Source organism: Plectropomus leopardus, chromosome 24, assembly GCF_008729295.1.
Source record: "Plectropomus leopardus isolate mb chromosome 24, YSFRI_Pleo_2.0, whole genome shotgun sequence".
NCBI classification, from domain to species: Eukaryota; Metazoa; Chordata; class Actinopteri; order Perciformes; family Serranidae; genus Plectropomus; species Plectropomus leopardus.
The window spans coordinates 14,478,666-14,498,167 of record NC_056486.1 but is presented as its reverse complement, the minus strand read 5'-3'; the positions used below and the strand labels follow the sequence as shown (position 1 = coordinate 14,498,167).

The following is a 19,502-nucleotide window of genomic DNA, read 5'->3' as shown; positions in this document are numbered from 1 at the left end:
ATTTATTGTTTTTTTTCTACTTTTTTTTTGCTGTTGTGGTTATATCCTTTATTCGTGACAGATTTGTCTATTTATTTTTAATTTTAATGTTACTTTTTTTTTTGCCATTTTACAGATTTTATTGCTGTTTATTATTCCTGACAGAGATTGCTGCTAGTTATGTATTTTTATAGACTTTTTTTCATCATTTTACTGCAGTTCTGAAGGAATATGAATTCATTAGAGCATTAAACTCTTATGCTCAGTCAATTTTCCCTGAATACACGATGGTTGATTTATTTAGACAGGCAGACTGTGAATGTAACTTTAAAAGGCAGATTTTGTGGGGATTATCCCTTTAATGCCAAGCGGGGCTCCTCTTCTAAACATTACGGTAACGTGTAGGATTTTCGTTGTGCGGATTACCGTAATGACTGTATTCAGGCAGTAGTAACAACAGATCCCAGATCCCCGCTTTGTCTCCTCCTCAGACAGCGCTGGAGGATAGAAAGAAACATGAATCGCTCTTGGCTGTGGAGGTTTTTCACACTATTGCAAGTTTCTGCTTTATGTTTGGTTCCCGCTTCAGGTAATAACAAATTTAAACAAATGCGACTCGTAAAACATCGTGTAAACGTGTTTGTGAGAGTTTGCCGCCGTTTGTTTCGCTGTGCCAACTTGAGGTAACTTTTGTTGTTGGAGTCATTCATCACTTCACGAGCTAGCTAACGGACGTTAGCCCGCGAGCTAACTCAGCCAAGCGCGCTGTGCTAACTTTAAGGTTTGCACGGATGGTTGTTCCGCTTTAAGCGACACTGTAAAATAAATGATATCGACCATGGTAGTTATATTCATTGAGGCTGGGCGCAGATGTAGAAACACGTCAGCTAAGGCTAGTTAGCACAAACAAATGATCTGGCTGGATGCCCCGGCAGTGTTTACTCAGACACACGAAGGCTCAGCGTTTATTTTGTGCTGCATTTGTAACTTGAGCCCATGATGTGAAAAGCGTGCAAAACCAAAGCAGGATATTTAAGGTCATTTTAGGACACAAGCTCCTTAATGACCCAATGGCCTTGTTCGGGGACACTGACCTGATGCTGACCCAATAAGCTCCATTTCTCCTTACTGGATCTATCAAGAAAGCAACTTTTAGATGGCACATTTAAACCCAGATTGAAGCACAGTGTGAGGTGCAAGTTGCAGACACAAAACAAAGCCAGCGATTGACCATCAATGTGAATCAATTCCATTAAAACCAAGAATGAAACTTCCTGAAATAACAATTAAGATGAACAACCCAATAAAATATACAGATATCTAAACAAAATAACCTCATCATTTAACAAGGGGGGCAGTTACTTTTTCACACAGGATCATGTGGTTTGGGTAGTATTTTTCTCTTAACAAATAAAGTCAGCACAGAAAAACTGCATTTTATGTTTACTTGGGTTATCTTTGTTTAATATTTAAATTTGTTTGATGATCTGAAACAGTCGAGTTTGACACACTGAAAAAAAGTAAGAAATCGGTAAATACTTTTTCACAGCACTGTATGTGTCCTTAGATCATTCTTCGGGTATTTTAAGATGGTTAAAGGCACAAAGAAAGACTCAGTGATCTTTTTTTGTTGTGCAGTGTTCCTGTCTGGTTGATTTATTGACATGATTGTTGTTTATCGTTTTCTACATTCTTTGTTGTTGTTTGTATTGCTGTTCTCTAACACTAGTTTCCTTTATTTGTAGGTCAACTGAAGAAAATTGACAAGATTTCCGATGCTGTAAAAGGATACACTCCCTGCAATCCCGTCAACTGTAGCTGCCACGTAAGGTGTGTGTGATGCCGTCATGTCTTTGCTTTTCCTCATATATTGTAATTCAGATTTCTCTCAAACTACCATAAAATTAGATTTGTGAAGGAAATCACGCAGCAAAAAACTCTCTTGAGACTAGTTCATGTTTATGCACCACTTGTGTTTTTTTTCTTAAGATACAGACGTTCAATTGCCATAGTGATCCACTGCGCAGGTTTGATTTGGATCGCTTCTGGCACCACTCTCGATATCTGTCTCAGTGACCTACATGATGACCTGCGGCCGTTCAAAGGGAGAATCTCTGAAGATCTCATGGCTGCGACTGTTCAAAGAGGGGTGGGCACCCACTACCAGATCATCGGTCACAAGTTGTACAGAGAACACAACTGTATGTTTCCTGCCAGGTGAGGAGAAAAAGTCTGTCATGTGATTATTTATTATGTTCGGTCACCTCAGAAGCCGTAACGGCTCAAGTTGAACACATTGTTACTTACTGCTCCCAATCAGCTGATTGTTTGCTCTTTTTGTAGGTGCAGTGGGTGGAGCATTTCATCCTGGAGGTGATTGACAGGCTGCCTGACTTGGAGATGGTGGTAAATGTCAGGGATTACCCACAAGTCCCCAGCTGGGTGCAGCCGACCCTGCCCGTCTTGTCTTTCAGTAAGGTCAGGCTGTAGGCATTAGTTTTACGCACACACTTTGATACACACACAAATGCCGGTTTTGATCTGTGTTTTATGTTTGATATGAGTAGACAGCAGACTACCAGGACATCATGTACCCTGCGTGGACGTTTTGGGAGGGAGGGCCTGCCGTGTAGCCCATATACCCCACCGGACTGGGACGATGGGATCTGATGAGGGATCCTTAAAAAGTAACGTTCAGCAATTTTTTTTGTTACTTATTGGCATGAATCATTGATGAAGTATTTACAGAAAAAGAGTTGATAAATATTACACTGAAACAGTAATTATTTAGAGTTATAGCCGATGACATACACAGGGCCGTAATAGACACGGGGTACCTGTCCCCCGCAGCTGCAGCGTCTGTTCACGATGCCGCCCGCACTTTTCCATAATGTAAATCGAGCTGGACAGCGGTTCAATTAATTTTAACCAAGAGTTTGTTTTTCCAAGTGGTCCTGAATGCACCGTGAGTGGATACGTGAGGTGGTCACTTGTCCTCCTCTTATCTCAGCCTGACTCAAATTTAAGATCTCGAAGTGCTCTTTTTCCTCTCTCACTGCAGTAATCTCTATTCGTCTGAAATAATCAGCTCTGGAGATCAACAAAAAGAGACCCAAAAGAAAACTTTATTGGCTAAAATGAGCCTTTCAGCAAAGCATGTTTCTCTGATAAATTCTGTCAATGAAAATGGCGTTTTCTGCTCTTTTTTTTCCCATTTTTTCTTACTCAAAACGTACGTCCTTAATTTCTCCCAAGTCTTGCCTTTGCATGCTGGAGTATTTTTTTTAATCTATATTTTATGGGTTTCATTGGTCCGTGTGTGATCCTTTACTGTGGCTGCCCACCGCAGAGGATCACCCCTGTCCTGTCCGGTGTTATTGGTTACTTGGTTTGGTTCCTTTTTTTTTTTTTTTTTCTTTTTTTAAGTCTGTCTGTCCCCTTCTGAAATGATTAAATGCATCATATAATTGTGCCTTTCTATGTGATGTGTTGTGGCAGGTCTGCAGCACAGTGGCCATGGAAGAAGAAAGAGTTCAAAGGATTCTTCAGGGGCTCCAGGTCCTGATCTTATTAGTTTGTGTGTTTACGTGACATTATACAACAATTTAAATGTTTTCATGTCAGTTATCACAGTTTCTTCTGTCATAACTCTCTACTCACCTTCTTCTCACCTCCGTTGGCTGCAAAGCTGAGACTTATGATGAAGTGACAGTTTAGTCATTGTCGTCTTTGTTTCTCTGACAGAACCAGTCCAGAGCGAGACCCTCTGATTCTTCTGTCCAGAGAAGCTCCAGACCTGGTGGATGCAGAGTACACTAAAAACCAGGCCTGGAAGTCCGAGAGGGTCAGTCATTCTGAAACCACACCGGGGTTAAAAAGCACCTGTATAAGACACTATACAGGGTTCATACAGTCATGGAAAACCTGGAAAATTCATGGAAATTCACAATTACATTTTCCAGGCATGGAAAAGTAATGGAACGAGTCAAAATCATTGAAAGTTTTGGAGAAATGTGTTGTAAATTAAATTACATTAATGTAACACAATAGTGAATGTATTTAATAATTTAGGGGAGGGAATACAACATTAAATGGCTGCATTTTATTTTTTCTTGTATTTGAATTTTTGGCAATTTTTACAGAAAATTTTTTTTTTTTTAAATGGACATGTAGCATTATTTATTTAAATTTTTTTAAGAAAACAGGTTGGGATGGCATTTTTCTTTAAAATAATTTTGGCCTTTTTTTCTTTAAAATTTTGGGCACTTTTTTCTTTAGAAAACTTGATTTACTAAATTTAGGGCGATTATTATTATTATTATTTTTTTTGAAAGGCATGTTTATTTTCAAAATGGCCAAAATGACACCATTCATCACAGAAACTGTAAAAACATAAATAATCATTGAATTTTGAATTTCCTACTGTCCTTAAACAGATCATGTGGGACGCTGAAATAATGTTTGAATAGAGTTTGAATCTTATGTTGTCCACGACAGCGTGTGGGAATCCTGTATTTTGACTCAAAAAGTTGATCAGTATTAATAATTCACTAACCCGTGTCTTTCTGTCTGTTTTAGGACACACTAGGGAGACCCCCGGCCATAGAAATCCCTCTGGTCGATCACTGCAAATACAAGTAGGCCGGATTTTGAATAACAGACAAAATGTGACCTTTAAGACGCTGTTGGATGTCCATCTCACTGAGCGAAGCACATAACTTGTGATCAGTCTTAACCGTCCCTTCCTACACCTGCAGATATTTATTCAACTTCCGAGGTGTGGCGGCCAGCTTCCGCCTCAAACATCTCTTCCTCTGTGGTTCGCTGGTGTTTCATGTGGGGGATGAATGGCAGGAGTTTTTCTACCCGCAGCTGCGGCCCTGGGTCCACTACATCCCAGTCAAGCAGGATCTCTCTGACGTCAGGTACCTCAGCCGGTGTCACACGTTTTCTCCTCCGTTATGACATTTACATGCAGTCCTGGTCCTTGTGTGACCAGTTTCACTGAGTTCCATATTTTGCATCTCTCTTAACGAACGCCTTAGAAAACACATGACACGAGACCAAACATGCACTTTTTCAGTTCTGCCAGTTTTTGTCCATTTTTACTGGCACAAAAAAACTTGGACACAAGGTTTTAACATAGCAACAGTTATGTGTTTTAAAAACAGGATTGTCAAATGATACATTTTTTTTAATTGCCATTAATCACAGAATTTCAATTGTTAATTGCGATTAATCCCATTTTTTAATACCGTTTTTAGTTCCATTGTTTTGCATTACAAAACATGTATCAAGTTCATATTGACAAGGTCGAGCAACTCTTACCAGATTGTCTTGATTTTGCAAAAACTGCAAAAGACAAGTATAAGTATTGTCTATAAAGCAATACTCATGGGTAGCCACAGAACCCATCTTCATTAAGATATCTTGAGGTCAGAGGTCAAGGGACCTTATGTCTTGTAGTTTCATGTGATATCAAATTCATCCCTCTAGAAATGTTGGCTAACATTTAAAGCGGTTAAAAATAAAATAACGTCTGTCAGCACCATATACATGTGCAGGTGATGTAACAGTTGAAACCTGAGAAGTTTCATGTTCAAATTCACACGCCTGCCTCCGTGCAGGTCACTGCTTGAATGAATGAAATCAGCACTGAAGGCACTTTTTAACCTGTGTCTGCACCCTAACATATTTTGGTCTGAATGTCCTCCGTGTGTACGTTATGCGTTGACATGTCTTTACGTGTTCTGTCTCTTAGGGAATTACTACAGTTTGTCAAGGAGAATGACGACATCGCACAGGAGATCGCCACGAGGTAACACATCAAATGTTACGATCGAATTTTATTGGTACTGAGCTGCAGCATCCGTGTATTTGGAAAAAGTCGGTGCTCCACTGTTCACGTATTTTTTTGCCTCTGCGCCGGCTATAGCCGAGGCCGGAGGTGTTATGTTTTCAGGTTGTCCGTCCGTCCGTCCGTCCGTCCTGTCCGTCTGGCACATTCTTGTGGACTGGGAGTAAACTGATATTGGTTTTACAGAGCCAATACCGATTATCAGTAGTTAATGAGACTGATAACTGACATTTGGAACCGATGTGCATTTACAATAAAAATGAAATGTTTCTGTTCATATTTAAAAAGTGTAATATAACAAATTCAACACAAAACAGATAATCAGCGAAATGTCAATTATCGCCCCGGCCGGTAATCTGTCGACCCCTTTTTGCGAATGCGATATCTCAACAATGCCACAAGGGAATTTCTGCAAATTTTGCACCTGTTTTCATTTGGACTCAGCAATGAGCTAATTCGAATTTGGTGGTCAAAGGTCAAGGTCACAGTGACCTTGCACCCATGTCATTCTCTTGAATGCAATATTTGAAGATAATCTTGAGCGAGTTTCCTCTAATTTGGCACAAACGTCCACTTGGACTCAAGAACGAAGCGATTAGAATCTGGTGGTCAAAAGTCAAGATCATGATGACCTCATACTAAATGTTTTTGGCCATAACTCAAGAACCACCTTGAAGCTGTGGTGATTTTTTAGATCTGTTGTTCGTGTGAAGCGTCCATGTTTTCACAGACACGGATGCAAACTGTAAATGTAGCCTGACTGCTGTGCAGACGTGCAGAACGGCGTTGCACGTCTGCCTGCATGCGTGCACACAGTTTGACTTTCTCTCTCTCTGCCCGCAGGGGAAAGGACTTCATCCTCAACCACCTGCGGATGGAAGACGTTTCCTGCTACTGGGAGCGACTCCTCACCGAGTTCAGCCGTCTTCTCACTTACAGACCCAAAAGAAACAACAGCTACAACCAGGTCGTCCACGGACCGGGCAGGACGGAGCTGTGAGAGTGAGACTCCGCAGGACCAGGGCAGCTGTAGTGAAGGCAAGCTCTACATTATCAGTGTAATCACTGACTGCACCGCAACGTGCGATTTCTATACAAGCAACATTACATGTCGATAAGTCTATTTTTGTCAAAAAAAAGAACATGAAGTGTAGCTGAAGTGTAAAGCTTTGTCCGGATACTTCTTCCATTATTTCTAATGAATTCAGTCTTTTAGTCTAATGTGGACCATGTGTTACTGTTACTATGTATTCCACGGTCTACAGGCTGTGGTTCCTAACTGGTGCAGCCACTGGGTCTGGGATTTATATATATATATATATATTACTGTTCTCAAAAAAAAGGGAAAGTGTCTTTCTTTTTGCAGTAGGAAATCACTGAAAAAATAAAGGCACTGTGCTGCAAATTAAAGTGTTTCTTTTGACATGGTCGCGGGTCTCTTGCGGTCCATTCAGTACAGACCTGCAAACCCACCAGTTGGGAACCACTGCTCTCTTGTGGGTGCTGCTGTACCTTCACACGTCACTCTGTGTCTTACATGCCAGCTCTGAATCACTGATCGCTTTCTGCTTCACTCAGTTGATTTGCCACTAAAAGAAAACGCCTCTTTCGACAGCCTGCTGTCTGCACTCACCAGCAAAGTAACATCTACTTTATGTGAGCTGTGTTTTGAAACTGTTGTTTTTACTCGTTAAAGGGGCACTGCGCCGATTTTACACATCAAGTAATCGTCATGACGAAGTATGACTTGACCCGTGTAAGCGGGTTTATAATCCTTTCCTCTAAGGATTTCGTGGACTGTTTTTTGGATCGTTGCGGCCCAGAATGCCCGATTTCACGGCAGCTTTTTGAAAAAATAGGGGTGCTTGTTGCTATCGTTCGAAGCAGCACCCCTGCTGCGCTTTCCGCCCTGTTGGAATGAGCCAACAGCAGCAGCATTTGAAGTCCGACACTAAGTCAAACAGTGCCGAAATTCTCCCACCGACGCACAAACGGCTTCACTCTGTCATTAAAACACTGGGCGCCTGTCACTGTGAGGGTAACTCCCAGTGCGAAGCTCGCACTCCAGCTACAGTCGTCTCACGATAAACAGAGAGAGAGACAAAGAGGCGCTTAGCGAATCAATACGCTGCATGCAACCCAACACTGAAACAAGATCTTACCTGTTTGAAATAGTTTTAAGTTGCGGCGATCGGACAAAAATCGCACGGTTCCGCATTACTGACGGGGATTGGCTTAGCCATTAATTGATGCGATATCAACCTGTGACTGCATGTCTTCTGTGGCTTTGAAGGGAGAGAAAATAACCCAGCTGAGGTCACAGCGATGTCCTGGAGATGACAGATCTTTTTCAAACAAGCCTGCATTAAAAAATAGGGAGTGTAGAGTTTGAAAGATATGTCAGGGAGTGTCTAAGTGTAGGATCCACTGTTTTTAGAGGGTTAGGGCCCCTAACTAAAGCCGATATTAGGCCAAATAAAAGTAATGGCCATTATTGATACCTGCTTGGATTCCTAAGTCCAAGGCTGTTGATGGGGAGGCAGGAGCTTTGCCGCCCTCTACTGGACAACTAAGGAAACTCTAGCAGCCCTTCACCAAACGTTTTTACAACATCATCATGTACTGTCTGATTTATTTGCCACAATGATGTCAGTGTCTGTATTTGGATGCATTGTGCCATACCTTTAATAACTTGAAAGCACAAAATAGTCATTTACAATCAGCGTTTCATTCCACACTAAGTGCCAACAGGAAGCAATAATGACAAAACCCATAAATATTTGTATTGATGTTATGTCTAGACGTTATGAAGTGATAGACGAAGTATAGATGATACAGTATGATGTTGAATATGTTGTAGTATTCACATTGTACTGTGATTGTCACCCATGAAAGGTCATTTTTTTTACACTGTTGTGAAGAACTGTTGTGAAAAGATTAGTTTTGTGTATTTGGCCAAAAAGCTGTGATAAAGCGTGCCCGGTCAAAGTGTGACTTTCAGGTTGTTGTTGCAGCTTGTAAAGAATTTTGGGGGGTTTTGTGTCAATAAAAAAGTTTTGAAACATCCCAGATCCCGAGGGCAGTATTTCTTTTTTGTTAAGAACATAAAAGGCAAGAAACAACAGGATCATTATCGGTTGCATGAAGTGCTTGATACGCTTTTTTCCCACCGGGATTTAGTGTACGCTGTGGAAAGACCTTTTTTGTTGTAAATCCTCCAAATCACTTTTTATTTCCCTTATATGCATCAGAGAGTATCCCGATCAAATTTATTCCTCTCTGTCCATGTTTTTTTTTTTTTTAAATTGTTATCATAATGATTTCTCAACTGAAGACACCCAAAATATTTTTTCTGTAAACTGTGCAGTATTTGCAGCTTAGTGCGGATGCAGCGTGCTGTTCAGTCCTCCCACCGCAGGGTGGCTCTGTCGTCATATCCGCTTGCGTCGCTGTAAACTGGCCGATGTCAAAGTTCATCGTCGAAGTCACCGCTGAGAAACAAACTCTTACGAGGACAGTTACTGAAACAGAAATATGTTGAGTATTTAGCGTCAATGTGCGTCAAATTGTGTTGCGGCTCTTTTGACTGTTTAGGAATTCAGCCTCTCCTGTTGGTGAGTTCATTTAAAGAAATGTTTTATCACCGATATGCTAGAAGCTAATAGCATGCTAAGTGCGTGTGCTAAGGCTCCCATTATCGGACAGACAGTGTATTTCCTATGAATGTTTTCATATAAACACGCAGTTTGCGTTCAACCCTTTATTTTAATTCCCACGTGTCATTATAAGGTCAAGCAGAAGATGTATTACTTACTTTATTTCACCGAATAACTACGGCGAGATATTAGCCGAGTTAGCAGTAGCCAGTAGACTGCAGTCTGCACGGTGTGACCTGACAGCTTTGCTACAGCAAGCGAGGAGACACTGTGCATAATGTTTGTTAATTATAACGTTTCAAATGTGTTATTTTTTATGTAAGAAAAGCAAACAATGATTTGCATAAGTGAAGCTGTGAGTAGCAAGGGTGTCTGACATGGCCCTAAATTGATTTTAATTGTCAAGGGGTTTGAACTTATTTTTGGTACATTTCAGGATATGTTAAATATAATTAAATATATGGAATAAAGTGTGGTAATTATACATTCATTGTACACTGGTGAGCTTTCTGTATTTCAATTTTCTGTAATTTTATAATTCTACTCCACATTTCAGAGGGAAATAAAGCACTTTTTACTCTTATCCAATTATATGAGTTTTAGTTGATGATGAATGAAAATATAATCAGCTAATAAATTATGTTATAGGTTGATCTACCCAGCAGTGAAACAAACCAAAAAAAGTATTTAGAATGACCCCCACCTTTACCAGCTGCAACATTAACCATTTTAAACATGAGCAAATCGGTAAGAAGGCAATGAGCAACGGAAGAAGAAATGACCAAAAATAGCATGAAATTTGTAAAAAAGTTCAAGAAAATCCTTGAAAAATGAGTTTAAAAAATAGGTTAAAAAAATTATAAGAGAAAAAAAAACACCTGAAAAAAGTGCCGAAGATAGTTAATTTTGAAACTTAATTTTGAATATGTAATTATGAGTTTTCCCCTACGTTATTTTGTTTTCCCTAAAAAGGTTCTCTAGCTTTTTAAAAGTAGTTCTTTAAATCTACTCATTGCTGCAATTTTTGAAACCTTTAATGCAAAGTTGATCATATCCATTTTCCCATGTTTTTGAAAGGAATCAGACTAATTTTCTCAGTTTTCAAAGGTTTAAATACTGGTGAATATCTGAGCATCTGAGTGCAGCATAAGAAATGTGATATCACTCCATGTTTTAAGAAGGTAACCGTAATGAACACACCAATGCATCAAATATTATAACCCAATAATTAAAGACATATTAATCTGATATGGGTCATTCTGCATAATGAATACTTTAACTTTGTAGTCATTTAAGTATAGTTTGTACTTTTACTGTGGTCAGATTTTAATGTAGGACTTTTACTTGTAACAGCGTATTTCTGCACACATTGATTAGGCATTCATGTTTTTTTCTTAACATGAAATCCTGCCAATGGTTTTTAAAATAATTTCTTACGACAGAAGACAGAGATTATCAGTCTGATAGCGGACATTCCCCGATTCTTAAGACGACATTTTAAAGATGCGATGATAACTGGATGTTATTTTGGAGTCTGGACCAGCCAGCACACCCTGCTCAGAGGACCTGACTCCCAGCAGCGCGTTGAAACATCAATGACACATTCTGTAGTTAATAGAGAAATTTCTCCCCAGTAAGTGTGCTTGTGTGCCCAGTGTGTTTTGATAGGACTGCACCATTTAACAGCTGCTGAGCTGAGCGGCCTGTGCAGCCCTGCCAGGATTTCATTTGCCTTAAGGCTGTTTATTTTGAGGATGGAGCTTAAAGTTGAGGCAGAGAGTGCAACATCCCAACCCATGGCCATGTGTTTCTGCCTCTCCTCCGCAGACCAATGCCAGCTGAAGCGTGATGCATCCAGAGCGGCCCAGAACGAGCTTCGCCCTGCAGAGACGACAGGCAGATTCGGCCCCTCGGGGCACGCCGAGCACCGGCCTACTGCAGGGCCTCATCCAGAGCGCCAGGCCTCCTTCCTTCTGCTTCCTGCTCCCCAGGGTCCACGCAGCTGATGTGGCTGCTGCCCAGCCTGCACAGATGCCCTCGTCCTCCTCCTCCTCCTCCTCCTCCTCCACCGGTCCTGCTCCTGCACCCATCCCCTCTCCCAGCACCTTGCCAAAGACGATCGGCAGGCCAGAATTCCCAGACACAGGATGGGACCGCCGCATCAAGGACCTCTTTGACTTAGAGTTGGTATTGTTGTTCCTCATGCACTCATTTTTATCACCTTCACCTCTTTAGAAATTCTAATCTGTTTCACACTGTTAGAAAACAATAGTTTTCTGCATTAGTTTAGTTTGTTGTTGACGTAACGTCGCTGCCAAATCTGGAGCTGAAACATCATTTTCACCTTAAGTCTTTTGTGAAAATAAATGTCAATGTATTTTGCTTGTTTTGTCCAGCCAACAATCAAAAACCCCATTTAAAGGGTTTTTTTTGGCAGTATTCACTAGTTTTTGTCTAATCAAGAAATAACAAGCAGATACATTGGTAATGAAAACAGTTGTTAGCAGAGGGTGTTTTAGTTTTTATAATCAGAGAGAAAGAACTTAGTTCTAGACTCACCTTTTTAGTCGTTGTTACATGAAGAGAGCCATTGAAGAAAGGCTGGGATGCACAGACTGTGTGCGCAGCAGTAAATAAACAGGGTTAGAGAAAAGAACAAGATCGCAACACTCGACCTTTATTAGTTGTTTTAAATGAAGCTGCCTTGTTTTTGTTAATATGCAGTAATGTCTTTAGAATCACAACAAGGCAATAGAGTATATTTTTTCACTGATCATTGTTCTCATGTAATGTTATGTGGATATAGTGACATTTTGAGCAAATACAACAAAACATTTTTTTTTTTTTTAATAATAGTTACCAACTACGGCTTTAATATACTTGTTCAGAACCACATGCTAACTACAGCGTGTCTGCTTTACGACTCAAGAGTTGTGTTTTGCCTAAGTATTTAAACTTTGAACAAATTAGCAGTTTTCAGTTTCAATTTCAGTAGTTACCTCTCTTTAGGTGGTGCAGGTTAAATTGTGTGTTAAAATCGAGAAATAAAAGGGCACTGAGTTGAGTGTTGTCTCCTGGCAGCGTGACACAGAGGTACCCAGAGGAGCTGACCAACATCATAAAGAGCGGTTTAGTGGCTGGACTCGCAGGCTTCATCTACGGAGGCTGCCGGCAGCTCGCCACGCCAAGCAGAGGTATATCCAGCTGAGCCAGGCGGAAATCTACTCGAGCCGAGTGGAAGCAGTGGTAAGAAGCAGACAGACACCTGTATGTGAGCGTGTAGCACCGTCAACCCTGCTGCTGAGGAACAGCGTGAGCAGAGAATTTAAGGAAAGTCTGAGACAGAGGTGTAATGACGGTCACGGTAAAGGAGTGAATTTATGGTAAACGTTTTCTCTTAATCAAACCTGTTATTTCATATTATACTGTATATATATATATTTATATATGTTAGGGGGCGGCAGTAGCTCAGTCTGTTGGACCCCTCCTCCTTTGTCTGCTTTTTGTCTCTTTCTTCATCATTTTCAGCTTTTCTTTTCATCTTTCTTCTTCACGTTATTCTCCTCTCTCTTCATCTTCTCTCTCCTGTCCTTTTTCTCTTCTTCTCTTTCTTCTCCTCCTTCTGAAAATAATAAATGCTATAAATTTGGATGCCAGTGTTAACCCTCGATGAAGTTCCAGTAGAAAATGATCGCACCACTGTGAACATTTTAAGCGACACACTGATGTCATAGCACATCATAAGAACACGGCAGCAACCTCAACACTGCGTGTCCTCTGTGTCTCAATCAGCGCTCGGCTCATAATGCAGCGATCCGAGGTTTTGTGAGGTACGGATGGAGATGGAGCTGGAGAGTGGCTGCGTTTGTCACCTTATTCAAGTAAGCAATCACACTGATCATCCACGAACGTTTCATCAGGTTAAGAGTTACATTTGAGACAATAAACATTGAGAACACTTTATTGTGTGTAAGGAAACTTTTACAGTGAGTAAAGGTGAGATTTCGGCGTGTTTATTTGTATTGCACCTGTCAAGAACACGGCAATCCTGAGTGCTTAACACGGACAGAAAAGCGTCATCAAAATGTATAAAATAAATACACAAGGCGATATAAAAAAAACACATAAAATAGGATTTTGAAAAGAGTAAAACAAGACAGAAGATAGAAATAAACAGAATAAGAAAAAAAAAACAAATAGTACATTAAAATCTTCAGCACAGGTATGAAAAAGTAGTGGCACGTTTGAGATGTTACAGTGCTGTGGCGAACATTTTACGTCTGATTTAAAATTGTCTGCGTGCTGTTACAAGCCTGCGGATATAGTGACAGTTTGAGAAAAGATTTTTTAAAAAATATTTTAGAAAAATGAAAATGGCCAGGAAAATTTTCAAAATAATTTCCTGAATCTACTAATTTCTTGCAATTTTTGGAACATTTCCCTCAAAGTTGCTTATTACATTTTGTCCAATGGTTTCTGATAGAATTGCACCAATTTGTGAGGTTTGGCGTTTTTAGCCGTAACAGCCGAGAACAATGTTATTCAGAATAGATGGTTTTATTATCCTCTAATGCTTTGCTTTTTGCGTTTACTATGTTCTCTCACCTGTCTGTCTGTCGTCTTCCCTCTCTAGTTCTGCGAGCACGGGGCTGTCTGTGTACAGAGACAAGTACGCCATCAGCCATTATGCTGCAGCTGGAGGTGAGTCACATGGTCACACCTGTTATCTGATTATTTTTTATCCTTTTTTTAAACTGTGTTTAGAAGCTGTGGAAGTGCACTTTTGTCACTGCAGGGCTGCTTCACGTTCACACATCTTCGCACATTTCCATGTGGGAGTTGTTCTGTATGAACTCAGTGCACTGAGCGGCTCCGCGGCTCGCTCCTGCTGCTGCTGTGTGCCGTCTGCCAGAAGTTTCATTAACAGCTGACAGATTTTAAATGTCAGTTGCCAAAAAATGTTTACTTTTTTTTTTCTTAACTGACTTGTAGCGTTCTTGCGTGTTGTATTTCCACACAAATGAATTCCTCATGTCGTCAAAACAACAGCGTCTGAGGATGTGGACGTATTGAAATGCTACTTCACCCACTGATTATTTTAAAGAGACAGTCGAGGCCAAAAATATATATATATTTTTCCTCGTACGTGTAATATTTGTTTTTGCCGTGAGCTGTTGAACGTTGGAAATAATGAGATATCGGCCATAGAGACGTCTGCTTTCTCTCCAATGTAACAGAACAGGCTGGCACTGTAGTTCGCGTGTAGATGCACGTTTCCTTCTGGGCTGATTTGGATGCGTTTTCGATGACGATTCTGATTCAGTTAGTGAGACACTGTAACGATCACAAGTACGAGTGCAAACGTTCGGGTCAGCCCAGACAGAGACGAGACAGAAAGCGGACCGACTGATGCAGAACACCACGGAAACGCAGTGATATATATATATATACTTCTCACTGTGACACAAATGGCTACTATCGGTTATTTACACGTCAGCTTCATGGTCCTCAGAGGGATGTTTCTAAATTTGCTGTCACCGGTCGAGCTCAGGTATCGCAGACTTATATAATCCAAGACTTTGCCATAGATAGGTATGAGTTTACTGTAGGTAAATACACTAACAGGGGCTTTGATACGGTCTAGACCGACTTAGGTAAGATACGTATTTTCTGATATTAGTCTGGTAGCGAAATGTTCCAGAAACTTCTAAATTCCCTCCTGCGTATTATCAGATTTTCTGATGTCCTCTCCTCCTTCTCTATATTCTAATAGGTCCAGGCTTTTCGATAAATCCACTGTGACTGTCCACTCGGGACACTGTTGACTCCCCCCCCCGAGGAGACAGACAGCACTGATCCGTCTAGTATTTATTTTGTCCAAAGCAGTCGCAGATCCCTCCGTGAACCACAACGTCCCCAGTTCACCTGTGGCCGAGGGCCTTTGTTGCATTCCAGTCCCCGTCTCTCCAACCTCATTTCCTCTCATCTCTCCACCCCAGCTTCATAAACGGAGCACAACAACAATGCCCATAAAATATTTAATAAAACCAGATTAGTCCAAAAATGTACTTTCCAGAAAACATGAGTTTATATTGTGCTGGAATGATGTTTGTTCTGTGCCCGGATGCGAATCTTTCAAAAAGTTCATAATGACAAGTACCCTCAATAATAGTGAAACAATTATAATCCTCGATTAACCTGATGACAAAAGGTTGGAACACACAGTACATATACCAACGCATTTAGTCCTGAATGATAATAAAACTGTGTGTGTGTGTGTGTGTGTGTGTGAGCGAGCAGCTGTGACTGGAGGCCTCTTCAGACTGAACCTGGGCCTGCGAGGGCTGGTGGCGGGGACAGTCATCGGAGCAGTGCTGGGGTAAGCTCGTCTCCTGCTTCCACAAGTGTCCACTCACACCCATCGATCACCCAAACAGTAGCGCATCAACTTGTTGCAGTAACTAATCCAGTTTGTCCCCTGAAGCATTTTAATGTGTCACGACAGCACCGAGTCCCGTCGTCAGAAGCTGCCACGCACGAACGCTTTTAACAGACACGCGTATCTGCTCATGCTCGTGTGCGTGTCCACGTTCACGCCCGTGTGCTTGAGAGCAGTGAGCACTCTGGCAGCCAGCTGCGCCCCTCCCAGCAACCCTCTGTCACCCAGCCGAACCCCCCCCCCCCTCCAACTGTGTTGGCAGTGCCAGAGGGACTCATGTGCACTGCAGAGGGCCGTGTTTTGGGTACAAGAGCAAGGAGGCAGGCCAAGGCAGCAGCTGCCCCTCTGCATTTATACCATCTCTGTTATTCCAGCCTCTCATCTCCATCTACCATAGTCTGATCTGGACTTACGCTTCACTCTATCTCTCTTCAACCCCTCTCCTCTCTCTCTGTCCCACTTTTCACTCAGTCCTCTCTCCGCTTCCAGCCGAGCGCACGGAGCCAGGAGCAGATTTGTATTTGATTGTCTAACGGTGATTGAGTGTGAGGTGTTTGATGGTGTAACAGACCGGAGGGGCCGGTTTGGATTGTCTCTGTGATCGTCGGATCCGTGTTGGCTCAGTCCTAGTCTTTTCGCCTGTTGGCTCCGCACTAGCGCCGCCTCCTCCTCCTCCTCCTCTTCTTCTTCTCGCTGTCTGCCTGAGTGACCAGCCACCTGGAGCATTTGATGTGCGCAAACAGCCCCGGACCCGGCTATACCAGGTGCAGCCGGGGCAGAGGGGGGCGAAATGAAAGCAGGCAGCTAATCGGAAAGCACATCACGCTCCAGATCTCACCCCAGAATGGTCCTCTTGTCCGTGCACATGGCAGAGGTGTGACTGGGAGGTCCGGGTTGGGCAAGATTGCAGAAGAAGGCGTGACTGTTTCAGACTGAGAGGAGATTTGGCACAAAATGATGTGAATGTCAAACAGCTCGGTTATGCAATTTAAGTTGGAATTTTCTCAGAACTTGCCGTGACAATTAGGTTTGTTACAAAACAGATTATGTAAAAGCAGTAATTGTTTTGGCAATCTATTACACGGCCAGTTTCCCCAGTGCGGATGTGTACTGTAAAGTGTCGACAGAAATGCTTTCATAAGTTACAGTAGCTGATGTTTTTACCTGTTTAGGAGCAATCGGGGTGTCTACAGGTCCCAACACATCTTTCCACAAAGAGAGAAACTCCCGCGCGCTGTCCCACTGTTATTGCTGACATACTTATTGGGTGAAAATTGATGTTTCACTCTAGCAGACCTTCATCCTCTCTGCCCCCCCTCATATCTGCCATCATCCACTCCTCACTCACCACCGAACTGTCCCCAAACTCTTCAAAACTGCAGCTGTCACCCCAATACTGAAAAAAAACGGGTTCAGATCCCAACAACTTCAATAACCTCCACCCCCTTTCTAACCTACCTTCATCTCCAAAATACTTGAGAAATAGTTGCCACTCAACTCCAGTCCGGTTTTCACCCCCGCCATGGTACAGAAGCTGTTCTCATAAAAATCACTAACGACGAAAATGATCTTTAAAAAGTTTTAACACATTGTGTTCTCATGCAAAAATACTACGTAAAGCATTTGAATATGGTCTAAATACACATATGGTGTTTTTTATAACACGTGCTACTTCTGGTCAGGCTTCCCACCGGTGCTCTGATCATCAGCATGCAGTCTGTGGCCGGAGAAACTCTCAGAGAGAGGAGGAGGAGAGAGCGAAGGGAACTTTATGACCTCAAACTCTCAGAATGGTGAGAATTTTTTATGATATTATTTTAAACATAAGCCCAAATTTGCAACGCAGCTGTCCGACTCACTCTCCCTCTTTGAAATCACAAGGACGGCCCGTCTGCAGCTGACAGACGAGCTGATTGACGATCTGAACGTCAGCTCTCAGGCAGAAGAAACCAGTAAGGACATGCAAAGGATCCAGGAACTGCTGGCTTTACCGCCGAAGGAGGATGTGATTCAGGACTCACGCGGCCAATGACAGGAGCGGCACTGCGTGTGACCTGCTGGACACTGAAGGTGGGACTTCACACACCTGGGAAGGATACGTGGGTCACTTGTTTTCCTGGACTCCACACACTGGCTCCACACGCCTTCTCTCTATCTGAATGGAAACTGCTTGACATATGAATTAAAAGACACTGTTATACCTCACCTGCTGTCCTCTATACAACTACTGTCCTATGTGTGTTCTTGTACATCTATCTTTGCGAGAACCAGTTTGACATTTTGGGAAAGTGAGGATTGTTTGTCCCTGTGGTAGGACAGACCTCCAAAGGGCTGTTTGAAGGTTTAGACTTGGTTTAAGGATATGGGTCAGATTTAAGTTTACGTTCAGTTTAAGGTTTTGGCCGGAGGTAAGGATTTAGTTGTGATTGTTAAAGTGACAGTTAACCCCAAAATCAAAAATTTGTATTTTCCCTCTTGTCTGTAGGGCTATTTATCAGTCTGGGTTTTTTTTTCGTAAGAGTTGCCGAGCGTTGAAGATATCGGCCGTTTTCTCTCCAATATAACGGAACTAGATGGCACTCGGCTCGTGGTGCTAAATTGCCATTTTAAGGGATAAGAGTAAAGACAACATCCTCACCTGAAAGCGGTCTTCTATGCTGACAGATTAAGATATATCCTTAACAGACCTTTCAAAGTCAACACAGGTGAAACCGGCAAAGCGTAACAGCTCACTGCTCGTGCTGGCCTGCTGAGACCTGACCTCACCTTTCTTGGCATTGTTGGTTGCTGGAGTACTTCCTGATGTTTGCTCATTAGGTTTAGCTCAGCAGATATTTGTACGCCAAGCAACAAATGTCAATTCATGTCAATTACAAAATGGCTTTTTTTTTGTATTCCTCTTGTATTATGCGTAGAGTGCTTTTGACTTTGCCTCTTGGGCTTTTTCAGCAACTAGGTCAAACATAGCCGTGGCCCCTGGTGTAAACAAGATGTGACACATCAGCAGCTGGGGCCCAGGGTGCAGCAGTAACCGCTGACGTGCAGACGGACAGCCGATAGAGACAGATTGAGGGAGCTTTGATCTCTTGCAGAAAAACACCGGAGGTAAGGTTTAGAAATTGCTGTCTTTGGCTGCGGCCGAGCATCGCTGAGTAATGAAAATGATTTGTCCCGGTATAACACTAAGAAAGATGTCTAAATTCCAGACCTTTTCCCTTTATTGTTTGTTGAATGGCAGCGTTAGTTTGGCTGAGCCTTTAAAACTGGTTTCCTTAAATGAACTCTGGTCCCGTCCCATCACGACCAAGCGGCAGCACTCCTGCATTCCCCCTGAGGAGTTCTCAGGTATGTACTTTTGTGGGTGGAAACAATGTTAAAATAAGCCAATACATTATGTAAATGTAATGTCTGAAAACGTGTTAACTCTGGCGATGACGGAAAAAACTGCACTCTCGGTCAGTCTTAATTTTAATGAATAATGAAGTCGACACAGTTTATCTTTAGCGAAAATACATGTAAGGTTTAACGACAACACAAATCAGATTCGAGACGCTCTTGGTTACAGCACATA

At 42.0% G+C, this 19,502-nt stretch overlaps 2 protein-coding genes across 2 annotated transcripts; both read left to right on the top strand.

The window, feature by feature from the left end:
* The first annotated feature begins 478 nt into the window (after positions 1-478).
* On the top strand, positions 479-7,450 carry poglut1 (protein O-glucosyltransferase 1). The gene is given in 11 exon segments (XM_042513145.1): positions 479-568; positions 1,725-1,809; positions 2,053-2,218; positions 2,329-2,457; positions 2,547-2,671; positions 3,478-3,537; positions 3,724-3,823; positions 4,558-4,616; positions 4,737-4,904; positions 5,741-5,797; positions 6,680-7,450. Coding segments are annotated over 11 exon segments (1,179 nt in total). The 5' UTR covers positions 479-495; the 3' UTR covers positions 6,837-7,450.
* A 1,334-nt stretch (positions 7,451-8,784) lies between these two features.
* Positions 8,785-18,136, top strand: timmdc1 (translocase of inner mitochondrial membrane domain containing 1). The gene is given in 9 exon segments (XM_042513144.1): positions 8,785-9,450; positions 11,320-11,675; positions 12,574-12,656; positions 12,659-12,738; positions 13,285-13,373; positions 14,126-14,193; positions 15,793-15,871; positions 17,614-17,724; positions 17,813-18,136. Coding segments are annotated over 8 exon segments (996 nt in total). The 5' UTR covers positions 8,785-9,450; positions 11,320-11,340; the 3' UTR covers positions 17,964-18,136.
* Positions 18,137-19,502: the final 1,366 nt, after the last annotated feature.